This window comes from Takifugu rubripes, chromosome 21, assembly GCF_901000725.2.
Source record: "Takifugu rubripes chromosome 21, fTakRub1.2, whole genome shotgun sequence".
NCBI classification, from domain to species: Eukaryota; Metazoa; Chordata; class Actinopteri; order Tetraodontiformes; family Tetraodontidae; genus Takifugu; species Takifugu rubripes.
Window position 1 is genome coordinate 12,048,424 of NC_042305.1, and position 19,784 is coordinate 12,068,207.

General features: G+C 48.3%; 1 protein-coding gene across 3 annotated transcripts; it reads left to right on the forward strand.

The window, feature by feature from the left end:
• Nucleotides 1-283: 283 nt before the first annotated feature.
• On the forward strand, nt 284-19,470 carry LOC101079623 (transducin-like enhancer protein 1). 3 transcript variants are annotated; one of them, XM_029829703.1, is made up of 20 exons: nt 284-1,050; nt 1,338-1,438; nt 2,885-2,948; nt 3,373-3,417; nt 6,981-7,043; nt 7,144-7,248; nt 9,563-9,782; nt 9,981-9,997; nt 12,152-12,265; nt 12,357-12,410; nt 12,568-12,717; nt 12,812-12,950; nt 13,038-13,237; nt 16,008-16,084; nt 16,228-16,477; nt 16,569-16,816; nt 16,910-17,057; nt 17,143-17,293; nt 17,548-17,624; nt 17,728-19,470. In XM_029829703.1, the coding sequence occupies exons 1-20, from the start codon at nt 1,027-1,029 to the stop codon at nt 17,833-17,835; spliced, it is 2,355 nt and encodes a 784-aa protein (XP_029685563.1). In that variant the 5' UTR covers nt 284-1,026; the 3' UTR covers nt 17,836-19,470. The 3 variants fall into 3 exon arrangements, with proteins under 3 accessions (XP_029685563.1, XP_029685564.1, XP_029685565.1); XM_029829704.1 differs by having other exon boundaries at nt 9,566-9,782; XM_029829705.1 differs by having other exon boundaries at nt 1,350-1,438.
• The last annotated feature ends 314 nt before the right edge of the window (nt 19,471-19,784 follow it).

Sequence of the window (19,784 nt, forward strand, 5' to 3'; positions counted from 1 at the left end):
ACCCTCCCGCTCCTGCTTGGCCCACGTTATTTTGATTGACAGGTGAGGCTTGCCCGCACTCACCGTACAGCCCGCCTCGCGCGCAGCGGCAAAGGCGGCTCGTTGCTGCGCCCTCATTGGCCGGAATCCGCGTAGCTCAAGCAGGTCAACGGAACGAGGCGCTCCGGAGCGCTCCTATTGGCCAGCTGCGTCATCTCCATTTGAAGCCCCACGTGGATCGGCGCCTGTGATTGGTGCGTGGCCGTTTTTGTGGGCCGTCCTACAGTTTCGGTTAGCTCGGAGCGTGAAACCGCGTGAGAAAGTTGCCATTGAGGTAGAGCTAAGCTGGATGGCGGACTCTGGTACCGCGGCTGGGAGTTGTTGCCATCAAAACTAATAGCGCATTTCCTCTTTTAGCCAGAAATCGGGGGGTTGTTTTTCTTTTTTTCTGAACGAAGAAGCCGACACGGGAAAGTTAATGGTTATATTTTGTCGACTGTTTAAACGCCAGCCACCGCCGCTGCGGGTCAAGTGGGAACTCCTCCATTAAGTTGCGTGGATTTGTTTTTGATGCTCCGACCTCTGGCCGAGCCCTCACTCGCTCGGTTGTCCGCGGAAGGTCTGCCGACTCCACTTTCTTTTGTTTGTTGGCGTCCGTGTGCTCGGAATACATCGGATTAATTCGCAAAACAGTCGCCGGGGTCTTTGAGGTGGCACCAGCCCTTTCTCACCTGAGTCCCGCCGCTCCCTCCTCCCCTCTTCGCAGCCTCCGGCTAATGAGCCGTTTCCCGTGTTTTTCCGGTTGATTTACGGCCTCACCGCCGGCGGAGCGGAGGAGAGAAACGCGATCGAAACGCAGCGAGAGGCGGAGAGGAAGAGCAGGTATTCGGTGACCTCGCCATGAGCAGCTGCGTTTTTGGTAATTAACCACACTTTTGGGCTCCCATTGCCGACGGATGGATCTGTCCCCGTGATCCGGAGCGCCCTTTAGGCTCACCCTGCACTCTTTTGATCCCTCCAAACGGTTCCATCCTCGCAGAGACAACAATGTTCCCCCAGGGGCGACACCCGGTAAGACTTCCATTCCTGTTCCAGTAATCATTGTAACGACTGGGGTAGATAACTCCCTCTGTTCGACCCGTTGTGAGAAGTAGCAACAATCCCCTTGAGGAAACAAAAAAGGTTTTAATCAAACTGCCTGTTAATCCGCGATTATGCCCCATTGACAATTAAGGATGGTAACGTGTTGACATTGCACATAGCCCGAGAGGATCTGTGGCACGATGCCTTAATAAATAGACGCGATGATATTAATAATCCTGTGTGTGTGCGCGCGTTCGTGCGTGTGTTTGTTTCAGGCGCCCCACCAGGCTCCCGGCCAGCCCTTTAAGTTCACCATCCCAGAATCGTTGGACCGCATCAAGGAGGAGTTCCAGTTTCTCCAGGCTCAGTACCACAGGTGGATAGCACACACTCTCTTTCTCACACACGCACGCACACACACACACACGGGCACATTCACAAGCAGGAATCCCCTGACGGCGTGGATAGCCTCCATCTCACGTTGGGTCCGTGTCACTTGCCCTCGAACGCTAAAACCTCACCCTAACCGCAATCGGCATAATGTACAAAAAACCCCCGCTGTGGCTTCAGGCTAGCTCATAAACCTGGATTAGGCGAGCATACACACACACACACACACACACACACACACACAGCAGACATAAGCATCAGTGTTGGCTCACTCTGTGGTAGGTCCTAGTCATGGTAATGGGTGAGAGTCAGAGGGCGGCGGGTGGGCCCCAGCTTTCATAAATCACTTATTTTTCTGCCTGTGTATATAGTGGTGTGTTGGGACAAGTTATATTGAGCGTGTGTGCCCCCCCATCCCCCCCATTTTTGCTATATAGTTATGCTGGGACAGCTGCAACAGGTGAGACTCTATCCATCTGCAGGTAGACTGTTAACCTGCATATACAACTAGTTTCTGTGTCCCACTTTTGACAGAAACACTCAAACTTTATCATGGAAAGGATATCTAACCCAGATGTTCTGGGTTAGAGTAGTTGTGAAAAGTGTGGAAAAGCCAGAAGTGCATGGACCAGTGACCAGTGAGGACAGAGCAGTCAGCCAGACAACATCTCACCGCTCAGCTTGCCAGTTGTTTTCTCTGCTGGGGCTTTGTTTCCTGTTTGTAATCTCTTCTTCCCCTTTTTATCACATCTCTTGGCCAATGTCGTTTATCCCACAGTCCTCCGATGAAGCCAGAGCGGCGTCTCTGTCCAAATCCATTCAGCAGAAACGGGTTTTACAACCTTGGCAAACTTTACCGAGATTCAGTTTGAATCCACAATGCACATTGTATAACAGGGACCCCCCCCTCCCCACTTCACTTTCATGATGTCTAAGATCATTCCTGCCTTACACCGAGTTAGTCTTTAAGAGCCCACATGAGACCTGTTCGCTAAGCTGTACATCTTCTGTTGTCAGCGGGAACGCCGAGGAGGTGGTCACACATCTGTTACGTCTAAAAGAAACGCTGGTATCTATTGATCTGCAGGAGACCTTTTTACCCCGAGGTCATGCATTGCAGCCACAAAGATGGCCCCTCGTCTTTGTTTTACTCCAGTCTGCGTGATTAGATTGCGGGCCACTATTCCGTAATCAATAGAGGAGTGACGTGATGTCGTACACGTGTGCCGAGCCGTGTTTTCGGAACATTTTATCGACAGGACAGCAAGTCCATCATCTGAGACGCGGCTAAACAGTCCTTTGCAATCAATTTCGCGCGTGTGCTCAGATATGCATCTCGGAGCGTCGCGGTGCTCAAGCACAGTTTTAAACATCTTTTAGGGATTAACGTGACTTTACCCAAGACGAGTTTGTGTCTTGTTGATCTTCGCAGCCTCAAGCTGGAGTGTGAGAAGCTGGCCGGCGAAAAGACAGAGATGCAAAGACACTACGTCATGGTAAGTCCTCGGTGCCATTTCCCCTTATGATCATGGTCGCCTCGCGATACGGTCGCGTTTAGCCCAGCTGGACACTCTTAAGAAGGGTTTACTCTGGCCTGACTGTTCTGTTCACAGTCAAGGGTGAAGTTCATACTGCTCCATTAGCTGGGCAGCTGTGACTTCAGCAGCCAGTAAACAGTTTCGCAGGTTCCACTTCAGACAGAACTAGAATGTGGCACACGTTACATTTTAACCAAAAAGCAGCAATATTATTCAAGGTGACCAACTGGGATGAACCTAGCTAACGTGGAGCTAATTAGGTTGGAGGGTGAAATGTCTTTTTTCCACCTAATATCCTTGTGTGACATTAGTTCTGCTAAAACATGCGTACCGTTGCTCTCATCCAGTGATTTTAACCCCTGTCCCTGTCCTCTGTCCACAGTACTATGAGATGTCCTACGGCCTCAACATTGAAATGCACAAGCAGGTAGACATTCTTATCACTGTTTTCTCTGTCTGCATCTGCAGCTTCCTGTTTGGTTCTCTTCCTCTGTCTGTCTCTTTGCCCTCCCTCTCTTAAGGCAGGGTTTTGATATATTCGGTGTGTGTGCACGCCTGCTGACGTGTCCGTGTGTGTGCACAGATGCATTAGTTTGTCTGTGTGTGTGTGTGTGCGTGCGTGTGTTTATTTGTGATCAATGGGGCTCTGTCTCCATTTCCCCAGTTAGGGCTGGCCGCCTGAGCCCCCAGGCAGGATGAATGGCTCTGTAGATTGATTGGTGCTGTCTAGGGGAGCGGCCTGCTTTATTACATTAGAGGGGCTGGGCTGGGAGGGAATGAGGAATCGATCTTGTTCAGTCCAGTAAAGTCAGTGACAGTGGAGCTACCCTGTTAATGCACCTAAGGAGCCAAAGATGCCCCCCCCACTGCAAATGCAAAATATACTTGGATTTTCGTTAAGGGCAAGGGCGTTTCTCTAAAATGTAAATTAATCCTAATAATATGCAGCAGAAGTGGTTGATTTTTGTGTTTTGCAACATGACGTTTGAGTCTGGGAGAGCTTGCGCCCGCTGGCTCTAAAATGGAGACACTCCTAACGTCAGACTCAGAGTGATGGACCGAACAGGTGAAGCCCAGAGTTGGGCCGCACAAGATTGTCTGCAAGCACCAGGGAGACAACATCAAGCCCACAGACAATTTCATCCATGCAGCTACTGTTTTGTGATTCACAGCCGAGTGAGGAAAAAGCTGTTGTTTTGTTTATTTTTCTTTTCTTGCATATTTCTTGTTAGAAAATCCTGCAGAAAGTTAAAGGGGATCAAATGTGACTGGGGTCATTCTCCTCTTCGGCAGTGTCTTTCAGAGTTTGGCTCTTTGCTTTTTTTTATTTTATCAGTAATTCACAGAACAGTGTAGACTCTAGACAGTGTAGATAAACATTAAATAATGAGCTCATTTGGCTTACAACCTAAACAAAGTGTATTCACACCACTATCAACTATTAACACTAATATTTACCTGTAGGTATTGTTTCGACAGACCGTATAGAGATTTTTCTCTGTACTTAACAGACTTATCTTGATAAATGCCGTTTTAAGGAAGAAAAAGCACAAGTGAAATTGTATTTTTATTTATTTTTTAACTCATGGGGCACTCACAGGCTGCAGATCTCGCCTGTGTGTGCCATCTCGTCCCACCCCCGCTGGGGCGACTGCAGAGGCCAGTGTTTCAGTATTTACTGGGACCTGAGATGGGAGGAACGAGGAAACCGAAAACACCACACACGCCAATTAGTGATAGTGAATTTGACCTCTGTGTTTAACCAATCCTTTACACACCAGTAGTGAACACACACAAGCATGGGAGCAGTTGGCCGCACCTTACTGTGCCTGGGAAACAATGGGGATTGGGCGCATTGGTCAGGGGCTCCCCCAGCCCATGAAATTTGAACCGGCAACCCTGTGGTTAAAAGACCAATTCCTTTTGGATGGAAAATGACCTCCTTTATACCAAAAGTTCTGTCCCTTTTCTTTCTGACTCCTTAGCTGCTGTTTTGCTCTCTCGTGTTTACTCCTGCAGTATCTTGTTTTTTGCCCACACACACACACACACACACACACACCTTAACCTAAACTCAATTCCTTAACCTTAAATCAAGTCTAAACCCCCAAACTGACCTCTTAAGGGTGTAATCACCAGACAAAATGTCTTCACTTTGCAAAAATGCCCCCACTTTGCTAGGGAAATGTGTGTTTTTGGTCCATACTCTGTTTGCATGTACAAGAACACACACGAACTGAAGCTCCAAGGGGAGGTCATTAGCTTGGGGGTGCTGCAGTTGTCACAGCAACAAGCTTCTGTTTGCTGGGGTATTGGAGTTTCAGAACAACGCAACTCCTACTGGGGTGTGTGTCTGCTTTAGTGCGCCTGCATTGCTTCAATCATATATCTAATAAGAAGGCAGTTCCGTGTAAACAAATGGTATCTCTACATGCGAGTTCACGTCTTATCCTCGGTTTTGTTCTTCTCCAGGTTTTGTGCTACATTTCACTCCTCGTTGACCTCATGCTCTTTGGTCTAACCCCTAATGATACCTTGTTTAGGATTTGGAGGTATTTCTGGCCCTGATCCTGTTTTCCTGCCATTCTTTTTAGATTGTCTGATCTGGCATAATATTAGCTGCTGAGACTATTCTCAGCCCAATAAGTGAGTCCTTTATACAAGGCTAATTATAGGCTTACAACTCAAGAAAAGGCTTGCAGGTATAGGCTGCCTGAAGTAGCCCTTTAGACAGTTGTATGCCTGGAATAAATGAGATGTAATGAGATCAGCCTAGAGTATGTGGAACCTGTAACCTGTTGAGCTGATTCTATAGAGTTTATTGCAGAGCCTGGGCTAGACCCCTCTGTCTAGTGCGTTGTTAAGTGGTGTAATCGGAGCGTTGTACAAATATATCCACATGGCACTGACAGGTGAATGAAATAACAAGCTAAATAAGTTCAAGCTTGAATATGTTGAAGCCACCTGAATGTGCAGTTGGCCACCGGGAACTCTCAACCGCCTGTACACTCGCTTCAATTGCCACATGTAAATACATTATTGGATAAACCAATCAGTGATGACGTGTGTGTGTGTGTGTGTGTGTGTGTGTTTGTGTGTGTGGGTGGCTGCCTTCTCTGTAAGAAGACGGGCAGAATGATGGTTCCACAAAATTGAAACCAGAACACACCGACTGGTGTGCAGCTGCGATTCTGCTCATGAGACATGTGGGGATGGAGGGGGAGTGTCGACGTTCACGCACGAAAATCTGGAGAACCTACTGTAAAAGTTGATGTACGGTAATACCGTTAATCTGTCACGGTAACCCGGTCTGCCTTTAGAGTAAACCTGAGCTGTAACCGTTCAGATCTATTCAAATTCAAACGTTCGCTTTAACCGAAGAGAGGAAGTCTTAGAGGCCCCCAGTGTTTGTGTGTCTATTCATGTGGCATGTGTGCGTCTCCTGAACCATTACCGCCTTTCAAGGCTTCTCCAATTCCCCCCTTCACCCCGGCCTTCATCGTATCAATTTGATTGGCCGATATGTAATACGAGTCCTCTTATTTGATTTAGTGCCACTGCGGGGGTATCTGGTTTCTGCCGATTCTTGCCACCTCCGGGGGGTTTCGGGGCAGGCGGATGTGTTGGCATGGATACTGAGGGAGAGCAAATGAAGTTAGAAAGCTGATGAGATTATGCTGAAGTGCTGATGGGAAGAGGGACAAGAGGACAGTGGATGGAGAGAGAGGCAGAAAAAGAAACTTGAGCTCACTCCGATGAAGGAAAGGAAAATGGGACATGTTGGATTTATGTGCAGGAAGGTGGTAGTTAATGGAGCAGAATAGGAGCGGTGTGTGGGTGTGCGTTGACTTGCTGGGGAGGAGGTGTTTTCCCACTTAGCCTGCTTGTATTATTTAATTGATCTTCCTGAACAGCTGTCTTTTGTAAATGAATGTAATTATGTTATTAAGAATGAAGTCTTTCTGTCTCTCCGTCTCCCCACCCTTTCAGACCGAGATTGCCAAGAGACTAAACACCATCTGTGCACAAGTTATTCCCTTCCTCTCGCAGGAGGTAAGCACGTGTGACTGTTCCCATTTACACATGCTATCCGCTGTTAGCTGCAGTGCCGGAACCATCCTACAATGTCCGACCTTGTCTGCGCATTTTGCAGCATCAGCAGCAGGTGGTCCAAGCCGTGGAGCGAGCGAAACAGGTGACCATGGCGGAGCTCAACGCGGTCATCGGGGTGCGCGGACTGCCAGGTCTCCCACCGACCGTGTGTATACCCTTAATCTCTCTTTCCATACAAGTTATGTCAGTATATAATGTGTGGGATATGAGAAAGACAACAATGTAGTGTTACTCCATTTAATCAATGCTGCCTCATGAAGGTTGGTCGCAGTTGGGATCCAATGTTACAAAAACACAGTCCTGTTTTTCCTGAATGCTTCGATGCAGCCAATTACCGACGCTTTAAAATTTTAGCATCTCAGACATGATGCATTGAGTCACATTGAGACACTGACGTCAAAGTCACCAACCCCCGAGGCGCTGAAGTAATCTCTGGTGTTGCTGAGTGAATGCGACCGAGTGTAGTGGGTTTAAAAAATGTAAATAAAGCACAATAAGACGGGTCGGAATTAAATTGGCACAAAAAAAGTCGTAAGAATCCTAAAGGTAGTAGCAGTTTTTACTGTAACGGGGAGGCTGAGACCGTGTCATCGGAGCACAACTGAGTAACCGGTGGGAGGTCGGGCCAGTGGGTTGAGTGGGAATGTGGGAAAAGGAGGGGGGGGGGGGCTTTAGAGCTTTAGTTTAGCTGAGAGTGGGCAGTGGTTTTGAATGAAATGTGAGGTGGGCTTGTTAGTTTGCATGGTCTGATGAGGGGGTTTTCTCTGTACGATGGGGTGAGGTGGATTTGGCAGTTGCTGTTTGAGCCTTAATTGCAGGATTTTAGTGTTTGTAAAAAGAGGGGGGTGCTGGGGGGGGGGTTGCAGCGTTGCCCTGACACTCCCCTCTCCCCCTTATCTCCCACGCCAGCCCGTCATTCACCCGGTTTGTGTTTTAAATGAGTGTAATGAAGCGTGTTGCCCTTACCACTACACACATGCACGCACACACACACACCAGCCACACCAACATCCCATGACAAACTAGGCTCTCCTTGTCTCCCCCAATACTTCCCCTCCATTTCCCCCCACCGGGGGTTCGGTTTGTGTAACCGCGTGTGTGTGTGTGTCTGAGTGCAGCAGAGCGTGCATTTCTGGTACCCTCAGAAAAAACATCAGGGGGGCTGGTTGTGCGAGGGCGCCTGTGCCAGCCTTGTTTATCTGCACCTTGTGCATGTTGGTGTGATCGAGCGTGACGTGTGTGTTCGTGCCTGATCGCTGAGCAGGTGAGCCAACTTGAGTCAATCTGAGTGCGCGTACGCGCGTGAGGTTGACACGAAAAGACAGTTTCATTGTTTTGCTTTCATCCATTTGGACAGAGTGGATTGAAGGATGGCTGGGGGGGTGGGGCTCTGGAGAGAGGGAGTGGGTTAGTCAATTAGGTGAGATAAAAGTCAGTTTGACCTTCAGCACTCCGTCCACCCCTGCAGAGTCGCCTCCTGTGTCCCCTCCCTCCTCCTCCCCCCTCTCTCCCTCCCTCCTTCCTCCCCCCCCGGCGGTGAATCAGTGAGCTTGGATTCCCGCGGCTACTGTCTGAGGAGGCAATAATGATGTTTTGGAACACAAAGGCATTTCACGCTCAGACGAGCGCCTGATTTGGTGTGAAAGAGAGAGCAGGGCTGCCAGCCAAACTCTTTCTCGCTCTCTCCCTGACCCTCATCTCTTTTCCCTCCCCTCCTCTCCACAGCCAGCCCCACTCCTTCAGAAGACCTGACAGCAAAGGCAGCAGCTGGGGCTCCCAGCTCTCTCTTCCCCCCTCAACTTCTCTGTCAGGCCCCCACACACACACTCACACACATCCTCCGACTCTGGGCTGTGATCCCAGCTGTCAGTATTGTTCAGTCTTTGACCCAAGAGCGAGGCGCGTGCGTGTGCATGTGTGTGTGTGTGTGTGGAGGTGCTCACCACCTTGTAGATGGCAGCAGCTCGTTGAAGTGCTGTAAAACCAAGACACCGAAGCTGAAACTGCCCCATCTGTTGAATTCTCCAATTATGTCCAGAAGTCTCAGTTGATTAGACGTGAGCCCTATTGATTTTTAGCTGTCAGGGTCTCATTGGGGGGGGTTTAATGTGCCGATGCTCCTTTCTGGTGTCGTGATCTTTCCCGTGGACGCCATGAACAGACGCAGAAGTTGATGTAAAGCAGGTTTTTGAAGGGTTTAACCAAACTCCTGTGGCGTTTGCTTATGCATGTAGAACAACACGTGAGCTGAACGAGCGGTTGGTCTTTTTGCAAAGTCCCATTAGCGCTGTTAGTGTGCGAGGCCAGCCAGCCAGGCAGGCAGATGAGGTCCAGAGTGGGAACCAGTCCAACCGGTCTGAAGACTGACTGGCAGAATTAAAATCTCAAGCGTACATTGTTTTACAGAAGCAGTTGCTCAGCATTTACACCGTCTTGTGTGTGTGATATTTCTGTCATAGCAGCAGCATCTATCTCAGAACCACGGCGGCGCTCCAGTGCCCCTCACTCCTCACCCAGCGGGCCTCCATCCCTCTCAGCTCGGCGGTTCTGCTGGACTCCTGGCTCTGTCGGGAGCACTTGGCGCTCTGCCTCCTCATCTGGCAGGAAAAGACATTGGCGATAAAAAACCCCACCTCTCCGGTCCAGACTCGCACCCGACGGGACCCGAACACCTGAGAGGTAAACACGTGACCCATCCAAGGCCAGAGAGGCAACGCTCTTTTAAGCCTGCATCTATGATCCCAGTGCAGTTTCCCATTTTAAGGAGGTCAGAACTTTCTTTTAAACCCACACACGTCGTTGCTGTTAATCTAACTTTGACATTTTTGTTTTTTCTACTCCAACAATGACCTCATCTCAACGTGTGAACGTCAACAGAGCGAGAACCAGGCACAGTGAGTAACTTCCTCTTTTTCAGCCATGTTTGCCGTTGTTGCAAAGTTGACTTTAATCCTCTCTCCTGAAGGGAGGGTCAAGAAACTTTACTTGTGTTCTTAACGTCGGTATGCGGCTCGACTTTAAATCAGCATTGAGATTACTGCTGTTGGCTGAGTCAATATGTGTGTATGGATCGGTAAGCTCTTCTAAAGCTTACGGAAAAGACAGGTTTGAATTGGTTTTTATCAAAGAAGACCGCATTCGCATTTCATTGGTTCCAAGGAAGGAGAGATTGATCATGCATTGTTGTTGGCATTGTTGGGCAGTAAAGTCTTTTTCACCTTGCTCCTGTATCTGGACAGCATTTTCTTACTTGATCCTGACACCGTGGCTGATTGGCGCCTTGTTTCTCCAGTCTGACGACTCCCAAAGCATGAATTCAGACGGTCAAGGACGTCTATACGCAAGTCTCAAGGACAGAATTAGGCAGCAGGATTAAATTGTCAAAGAAAGAGAAGGAAAACTCGCCATTCTAAGTATCATCTTGCGGGTGACCTCATACGTGCTCTTCCTCTCATGTGGAGGTGGCGTCTGCCTCCTGGCCGATCAACTTATTCTGCTTAAACAAATACCTTTAAACATACTGAAATGAACATTGTGAGAACCGGGCTTTAAAAGTGTAATTTCCCTCCAGCGGTGGTGGTGGTTGGGATGGGGGGGGGGTAGCACATTTAACATTACGGCTTTGACTTTATTAACGCAATGATTTAAAGTCATATTACTCCGTTTGGTGCGACAATTGCCCAATTATAGCATTGGTGAAGTTCAGCTCACCGTGTCCTTGTGTATAAAAGCAGCTTGATGTTTTTCTTTTCTTTTGTCGCCCGGAGCTTTCATCCTTCCCTGCCTGTCAGTTTCCATGTGTTGGGGTGTTCGGGGTCTGCAGTACAATCCCCGGATCTGTTCTGAACAGTTTCATTTTTCTCCTCCAAATGAGCCTTTTAGCATTGAAAACACACGCACGCACACACACACACACACACACACACTAGTCTGTATTGTTGTGCCTATTTAACACCTCAGTGAGCAGATTACCCCTTCCTCCCCGCTCCTACTGCCCCTGATCCCGCGCTTAAAGACTCTCATTGTGTTTAATATCACCACCACTGTGAGGGGAGGGTTTGGGAAAAGGGGGAGAGGGGCAGTCATATGACACTGAGCTTGTGTGTGTGTGCGTGCGTGCGTGTGCGTGCACGTGGGGGGGAGACATTGCTTATGTTTTGTGGGTCAGTGCTCCTGCTCGGCTCACTAAAACCTTTCAATGGCAGAGGGAGGAGGAAGGGCCTTTGGCAGAATACCGATTTCCACCCCCCTCTCTCCCCCATCTCTTGTCACCCTTTCTTCTCTTCCACACTCTCACACCCTCCTTCCATCCCGTCCTCTGATTTCATCCCCTCCCCTTCCTCCTCTTTTTCTCACCCCCCCTCCACCTCTCTTCGCCATTCTTCCTTCATTTACCCTTTCGCTCCCTCAAAGCTCGAGCGCTTGCCCGCTAGATGCGTGCGCGTGCATGTGTGTTTGTGTATGTTGGATGCACATTTCATTGACAGGCTGAGACTATAATGGACTCAACATGAAGCTTTAATCCATTAACAATAGGATCCGTTGGTCAGTAGGCTGGAGTGTGTGCGTGGGGGGGTTTAGCTGTTTGTGTGTACACGCATGAAGTCTTGGGACACAGGAGGCTTATGCAAGCAACACACACATACACACACATAGAGCCACTCACGCACACAGCCAGTGCAGAATGTCAGAGCCAGGAGAGGGAGCCCTGCTTTTAAAGAGCCACTTAATATAATCATTATCTTTAGCCGCGTGGCTGCAAGTGGCTCTTGGTCAAATGAGACGAGGTTGCTAAGTGTCAGTGGTGCTTGAATGGTGTTTATGTGAACTATTTGCAAGTAAGGTTCTGTTGTTTTAACCCGCCCTACCTTCAGATAAAGTGCACTTACAGTATACTTCTGGTTGGAGGCCTTTGCTGTATTTCATTGCCTCGGACCTGTGCTTGAATTGAAATCTGCTGCCGAGCATGATAGTTTTAGTGGCATCACGGCGAATGCCTCTGATTTCTGTAACCTGTCTGTCGCTGACCTCCCTACCTTCATCTGCAGAGTAATTCCTTGCTGCCAGAAAGTCTCCGAAACTCCGATAAGCGACGCAACGGGCCAGAGTTTTCAAACGACACCAAGAAACGCAAAGTGGAGGACAAGGACTCCAGCCATTATGTAAGTAACTGCTCACAGGCTCATGGAACACTGTAACGTAGTTAGTTATTAATAATCACATCGGTCACATGACATGAATGTTGTTTTCCAGGACAGTGATGGGGAGAAAAGTGATGACAATTTGGTGGTGGACGTCTCAAATGAGGTTAGTATAAATCTGATTGAATTGTTTTGGGGGCAGTTTATTTATTTTTAACAGACAAGTACTTTCCACCTACAGGAACTGCAAGTGCGGGAAATACTTTGACTTTGAGTTTATGCCCTGGTTTTATTCATTCAGTTAATCCTTGTCCTTCCACCAGGATCCTGCCTCTCCTCGAGGGACACCATTGCCCTCCCCTAGAGAAAATGGCCTGGATAAATCCCGTCTTCTCAAAAAAGAACCCTGCAGTCCAGCCTCCACCGCATCGTCTGCTAGCTCTTCCTCACTCAAGTCCAAAGAGATGCCGTTGGTATGAACAGGACGGAGCAGTTTCAGCCGTCTGGCTCCTAAGCGTCATTAATTCTGTATCTACTCTAAATCTTTCGCTGGTCTCCTCCGAGCAGCGAGACAAGGCAGGTACACCTGGCCTGAAATCTAGCACTCCTACACCCAGAGGTGATTCCACGCCTGGTCCGAGCTCCACTCCAGGAATCCGGCCAAGTATATCAAAACCACCCACCATGGAAATACCCCACCCGCCCAGTGAGCATCATGATTTTTGGATGAATTAGAACTTTTTTTTCTTAAGTGCACGTGGGGGTTTCAACTTAAATTGGTTCTCTTGCATAGCTGCAGGTTTACGGACGCCCATGGCCGTGCCAGGCCCGTACCCAGGAGCCTTCGGAATGCTGCCACACCCAGCAGGAATGAACGGCGAGCTGGCCGGTGCCGCTGGGGCTGCAGCGTACGCTGCTGGATTGCACAACATGTCACCTCAAATGAGCGCCGCCGCTGCAGCCGCAGTAGCCGCGTACGGCCGTTCCCCCATGGTGAGTCTGAAAGAAGACATTTTTGAAGCCATTAAAAGGTGCTTTGGGCGATCAGAGGGGATGAGCAAAGGGCTTTGTAAATAAATGCCGTCATTGAGATGATTACATCATGAGGGTTTTAATGTTGAGCTGTTAAAATGATTGAATATGTCAATAAGTATATTGACTTTGCCAGGACAAATATAAAATAAAGCCTGAAACTGGGCTTTTTTTGAATAGTCATACTAAGTTATTTAACAAAGAACCACTTCCTCTTTTCCTGAACGCACCTGGGTAGCAGCTGTTGTATGTTCAGCACCAACAACCACAGGAGTGAAGCCAGGCTGTTAAAGCTGCGCTCAAACACATTGTTTCCTCTCTTAATGACTGATTTTATATTTGTGTGAGAGATATTTCCTTGTATCCTTCCTCTGATTCAAATATTACTGTAAAACCAACTTGAATCGTTTGTCTTCTTAATGTGGGTTTTGCCTGGCGGGGATGGGGGGGGGCATAACAGTTGATCAGTTGCATCTTCCAGGCATTTAAAGGAACTTGCCACACCTTGATTAAACACCAACGCCAGCAAAATTAATATTGAATGTCTGCGGTTCTAAGAACGAACTTTAATAAGCAAATAGTTTGATTTAGTCATTTTCTTAAATGTCCTGGTTCGTTTAGATAAGGTGTTTCGGGGCCTTTTCTACTTGTCCAAACAGTTCTAACTGTATGTAAATGTGACTTTCTGAGGAAGAGCAGAGGTACTGAGCAAAATTGTGTTTCTCATAAGTTTCGCCAGCTTGGCTAACACGGCACAAGACTGTAGTTTTGCTGTAGCAGGAATTGTACGTGCACGCAAGAAAACTAAATGACATAAAATGCATATGGACGCCTTAGGTCGATTAGAGATTAGAGAACTCCAACTGAAGTCGGACTAACGACCCCAGATAGCTCAGTTGGGTCGATCTACCAGAGCATGTGGATGCTGAGGTGGCCTATGCGAGCGGTGCATGCGCTACATTTCGCTTCTATTTTGTGGGAGCAACCGGTAGCACCTAGCGAACCACAGAAGGACTGCTACCTCGCTGGCTAGCGTCTTTATAGATTGCTGTGGTTTGACGTAAAACGTCAACCGGTGTGGTCCGAGAACAACATGGTAAAACAGGCCAAATTGCCTGGTTGGGGGGGAGGGGTTGGCTCGACTCCAACCATACTGCAAACTGCTCTGTCGACAGTCCGGTTGCATGAAGCGAGAATTGTAGTGGTACAGCCAGACTGTCACACCTGCTGCGTGAGTTTATGATGGCAAACTGCTCATGCCACAATATATCAGGAGGAATCGTCACAGAAGGATACGTTTAATCCCACCTCAAATATTTTAAGCATTTCAGTCATACTTATGAGGTCCAGCTGACGCTGGATGTTCCCATTAACCAGGTGAAAATGTTGAAGACGGCGAGGGTGGAGGTCCACCAGTCATGCTCGCCGAGTTAGAATAACTGACTTCTGTTGATCGTGGTCAGCTGCAAAGCATCCGGCCACCGTTCACGTGTGCGGGGACATCTCAGCGAAGGGAGTGGGACGGTTTTGCATGAGGAATCGGCCATGATTAAAGAACGGCACCAAACTCTCCTCAGAGAGGAGCTTCTCTCAATTACCCATGAACTGTTTGCTGACAAACGTTGCCTTTTCCAGCATGATGGGGCACCTAGCCATGAGACAAAAGTGATAACTAAGCGGCTCGGGCCCGCAGCCAGGAAACTTCCCAGACCAAAATTCTATGGAGAACCTGTGGGCAGTCCCTAAAAGGCGGTTGGTCAAATAAAGACCCATAAATTCTGACAGTCATCCAAGCTATGATCATGAGAAAATTGGGTGATGTCGGTCAGGACGTGGCCCAGAAGCTGATTGACATCCTGCCAGAGCGATCCACAATGTAATTATCACCACAAGCTTCACGATACCAGGGAAATACTTGTAATTGTATCTCAGTAAACCATAGAAACGCCTGACAAATAAACACCGAAGCAGCAAACCAAAACTGGCCACATCTGTCATCATAAACCAGGACACAAGTCCAGCTGTCACAACATTTCTAATCTGAAATAAACACACAGATGATCTTGTTATTCCAACGGTTTCTGACTGTTTAATCGGTTATTGGCTATTCCTCCCTTTGCTGTATCCTTGAAAAATCCATTATTGGCTGCCCCTTTTTTGTAAGCGCTGTATGTTTTGTGTAGCAATGTGTCAATAGTTGCACAGCTGTATTTCTCTTGTCTGCTTGCTAGTATTTAAACAGTTGACATAAATGCTGGTGCTTATTACACTCATCAGACTCCCCTTTATTTGCTCAGTGTCCATTACATTGTATAAATAGGTTTAGAAGAGTTACAGATGGGTCCGGGAAACGCTTGATAGAACTTGAAATTGTGTACCTGTCAGCCCGGTGTGTGTGTGTGTGTGTGTGTGTGTGTGTGTGTGTGTGTGTGTGTGTGTGTGTGTGTGTGTGTGTGTGTGTGTGTGTGTGTGTGTGTGTGTGTGTGTGTGTGTGTCTGGAAGAGAGAATATATGCAAGTGTGGGATCCAAACAAGCCGCGGTGCTGACAGTTATACCTGTGTGTTTGCCCACTCTTAAAAGTGTGTGCAGGGCGTGTGTGCTCGAGAGTGTCTGTTTGCGCGGGGCTCTTAGGCGCTCGCGTTGTCTACCAGGCTAGCTGTGACCTATGTTCGTTTTGCTCGCATCCATAGGCGTGTTTGTTCACGCCGTGTTTGTTTTCTTCTTCTGCAGGTTGGCTTCGATCCTCATCCGCACATGAGGGTTCCTGGAATGCCCCCCAGTCTGACGGGGATCCCAGGTGGCAAACCGTGAGTGTGTCTGCCGTTCCTCTTCCGTTTGAAGGCTGATTGAATCGCCCCGTGGAATAACGGACGGCGTTGACGCTCTCTGTCGGGGTGGGGGAGAACACTTCCTGTCCTCCTCTTAATACGACTCTCTTTTCTGCGATCAGCGCCTATTCCTTTCACGTGGCGGCCGATGGACAGATGCAGCCGGTTCCGTTCCCCCCAGACGCTTTGGTGGGCCCGGGGATCCCTCGTCACGCCCGTCAGATAAACACGCTGAACCACGGCGAGGTGGTGTGCGCCGTTACCATCAGTAACCCCACTCGACACGTTTACACAGGAGGGAAGGGTTGCGTCAAGGTGTGGGATATCAGTCACCCAGGAAACAAGAGCCCCGTGTCGCAGCTCGACTGTTTGGTGAGTGTGGATCAGGAGCACGGATGTAGACCGGGAAAAAAGTTTAAAGGCTTAATTAGGCATCTTCTGTTTTTGTGTCGGGGGGCATCAGAACCGAGACAACTACATCCGCTCCTGTCGTCTCCTCCCTGACGGGCGAACGCTAATTGTGGGCGGCGAAGCGAGCACGCTCTCCATCTGGGACTTGGCCACGCCCACGCCCAGGATCAAGGCGGAGTTAACATCTTCAGCGCCGGCTTGTTATGCTCTGGCCATCAGCCCGGACTCAAAGGTCTGCTTCTCCTGCTGCAGCGACGGGAACATCGCCGTGTGGGACCTGCACAACCAGACGCTGGTTAGGTGAGAGAGGGGGAGGCGGTTGCTCTTCTTCATGACCTGACACGTTGGTTACAGTGGTAATAAACTTTTGGTTTGTGGGTGTGTGTCCTGCAGACAATTCCAGGGACACACAGACGGAGCCAGCTGTATCGACATCTCCAACGACGGCACCAAGCTGTGGACCGGAGGCCTGGACAACACCGTCCGCTCCTGGGATCTGAGGGAGGGTCGGCAGCTGCAGCAGCACGACTTCACCTCACAGGTGCCCCTCCCGCGGAGCTACCGGCGCTGCAGCGGCTAGCAACGGCAGCCTCGTAGCACCACTAATCATCCTCTCCCATCTCTAGATCTTCTCTCTGGGCTACTGTCCCACAGGAGAGTGGCTGGCGGTGGGGATGGAGAGCAGCAACGTGGAGGTCCTCCACGTCACCAAGCCCGACAAATACCAGCTTCACCTCCACGAGAGCTGCGTCCTGTCCCTTCGCTTCGCCTATTGCGGTTAGAAAACAATCACACCTCGGTTTATTCTGCTTTCTTCAGAATAGTTGTCTCAAAATCCTTCTCAAAGATGATTAAGATGAGCAGGTGTGGAGATTTTCTAATAAGATTCTCATTTTGATAATTCATTTGCACACTTTATATGCAAATAACTGCTATTAAATAGTTTACATTGTATAATTTGATGGACCAAAAGACAACGCTTAACATTTACATTTGAAGTTATTTTTAATAATGTGTGTTCCTCTTCACAGGTAAATGGTTCGTGAGCACGGGGAAGGACAACCTGCTGAACGCATGGCGAACACCGTATGGAGCCAGCATATTCCAGGTCAGGACGCCAAATCATGCTGCATTTTTCAGGCTGAACTCTGAACCCTCAGAAGCTGGAGGGGCTTACTTGTTTTTAAGGTTGTCTTTCTTTTTGTCTCCAGTCTAAAGAGTCGTCCTCGGTGCTCAGCTGCGATATATCCGTGGACGACAAGTACATCGTCACCGGATCGGGGGACAAGAAGGCAACCGTATACGAGGTCATCTATTAAAAATGTGGAAACGAGCAAAGGACAGTTCTCCGGCGCCTTCCTGGAGAGCCCAAAAAAACACAACCGCAGCGAGAGCGACCTTCATCGCGCCATCGTTTTTCTGTCATCAGCGAGGAAAGGTGACTCCGTATCGGACGGGACTGACTGGAGCGGTCGGCGGACCGAGACGAACTCTTTGGATTTTGTTTGTCGATACGGACCCAACCGGGATCAGACACAGGGACCAGTCATCGACTGGAGTAAAGCGGGTATTGTTGGTTTGAGTGGGACCAGCTCATCTGGAGGACGCGCAGCCTGACATCAGACTGGACGACCACTCAAGAGAAGACGCTTGAACGGAACATCGCGGAGCGGCACACAAACGCGTTCTTTTGTATTTTGCTCAAGTGCTCACGTCCTGTCCATCTGACCTGACCGTAGAACCTCAGTTTTTAACGCTACACTGTCTCTGAAGAGTGCTGTCGTGTCTTAAATGTGAGTCCCGTGCTCGGTAACTGCGCTGTCGTGGTGACTGTCCACCTGTGTGCTTCAAACGCGTGTCGTTCCTACAGAAACTCACGTCGTCTTCTCCAGAATCATGATAACTTTGGTTGCCAAAAGTATTTAAGTTCTTTCTCAGCATTCCAAACCAAATGATGGACTGCAGTGAGGAATGTGGGACAAACAACCATCACCTTCATGCGTAGCCAAAGGATCTTTTTTTTTTTTTTGGTTTTTTTAATCAGTAGTGATGGGTTCCTGTAAATATTGGCTTTCCAGAGCAGATCAGTTGAGTCTGCAAAGCAACAGAGCAGGTTTCAGTATGAAGTGTGCAGCCGTGGATATGACAGCCTGAAGCATTGTTAGCATGGCAACGGCGCTTGTGTGACCAGGAGGAGGGGATGGAAGTTCGGCTGTGCCGTTTGGCATCGCTTCAGCTCCTCTGTAAATTCTGAAGGAAAATATTTGGAGAACCCCCCCCCCGTCCCCGAATCAATGGCCCTATTGATTATCACCATCAAGGTCATTCCAGTGCACGGCTGCACTCTACGGCCAAGATAAGCCTTTGCACTGGAATTTCTTAAGCCCTTATCCAGAGAATTTGAGCCCCAGTCTGCGACTTATTACTGAAATTACTTAGGAGACAGATTAAGATTACAAGCAGCCTTAAACAGGTTATATTTGAGTGTGGATGTGACCCATTTGTTGTCTTTTAACTGTCTGTGTAGTCACAGTTTAGAACCTTTTGGCCAAATTATATCAGTAACGACCAGAACGACAGTATCTCAGCTGCAACTTGCCTTTTTTTCCCCTTTTTTTTTGTGAAATGGCCTTGAACATACAAAGAAAATGGACGACGATTAAATTATTTTCTAGACTTAAGCTCGTAGAGAAGGCAAAGGTTGTATTTCAGCTTCAAGGAGTTGTTTCAGCTTTTAAAATCATTCATTTTACACCTTTTTGTTTTTGGTCTGTTGAATGTAAAAATGTATATATGTTTGGGTTTTTTTTCTTACAGGACACGCTTTAGAAATAAACTGTTTTTGTATGTCTTTTACATGGAAAAGAAGTATCTAATCAGGAGAAATACTAAATGGTCTTAATGCTAGCAACGCTAAAATGATTGATCTAGATAATAAATGGTTTTTTTTGTAACTTGCTCATTGATTTTACCACAGTTGAGATTTTGATCTTAAAAAAGACGAGGATGAAGGAACGTGTTGAGAATCACTCTTTCAAATAGAAACTCAACAATTGATTTGGTTATTATTAAATTCAAAGACTTCCAGCCTCGAAGAGTGTCCAGAACCGATGGGGGCTGCGGACAACAGCGTGGACACTGTAGTGTTCCGGGGTGACGTCGCTTCCAAAATAATCAGAACTTTATTGAAAATATCAGATTTAATCGTATCTGGGCGACATAAATTCATAGGGGGGGGGGGGGGGGGGGGGGTCATATTTGCACTGGT

What these genes read in the sequence shown, in the direction of transcription:
- LOC101079623 (XM_029829703.1), top strand. Translation starts at nt 1,027, where the DNA reads ATGTTCCCCCAGGGGCGACACCCG. An exon ending in TGCAAAGACACTACGTCATG is followed by an intron (nt 2,949 to 3,372) that starts GTAAGTCCTCGG and finishes CTCTGTCCACAG; the next exon opens with TACTATGAGATGTCCTACGG. An exon ending in ATGGAGCCAGCATATTCCAG is followed by an intron (nt 17,625 to 17,727) that starts GTCAGGACGCCA and finishes TTTTGTCTCCAG; the next exon opens with TCTAAAGAGTCGTCCTCGGT.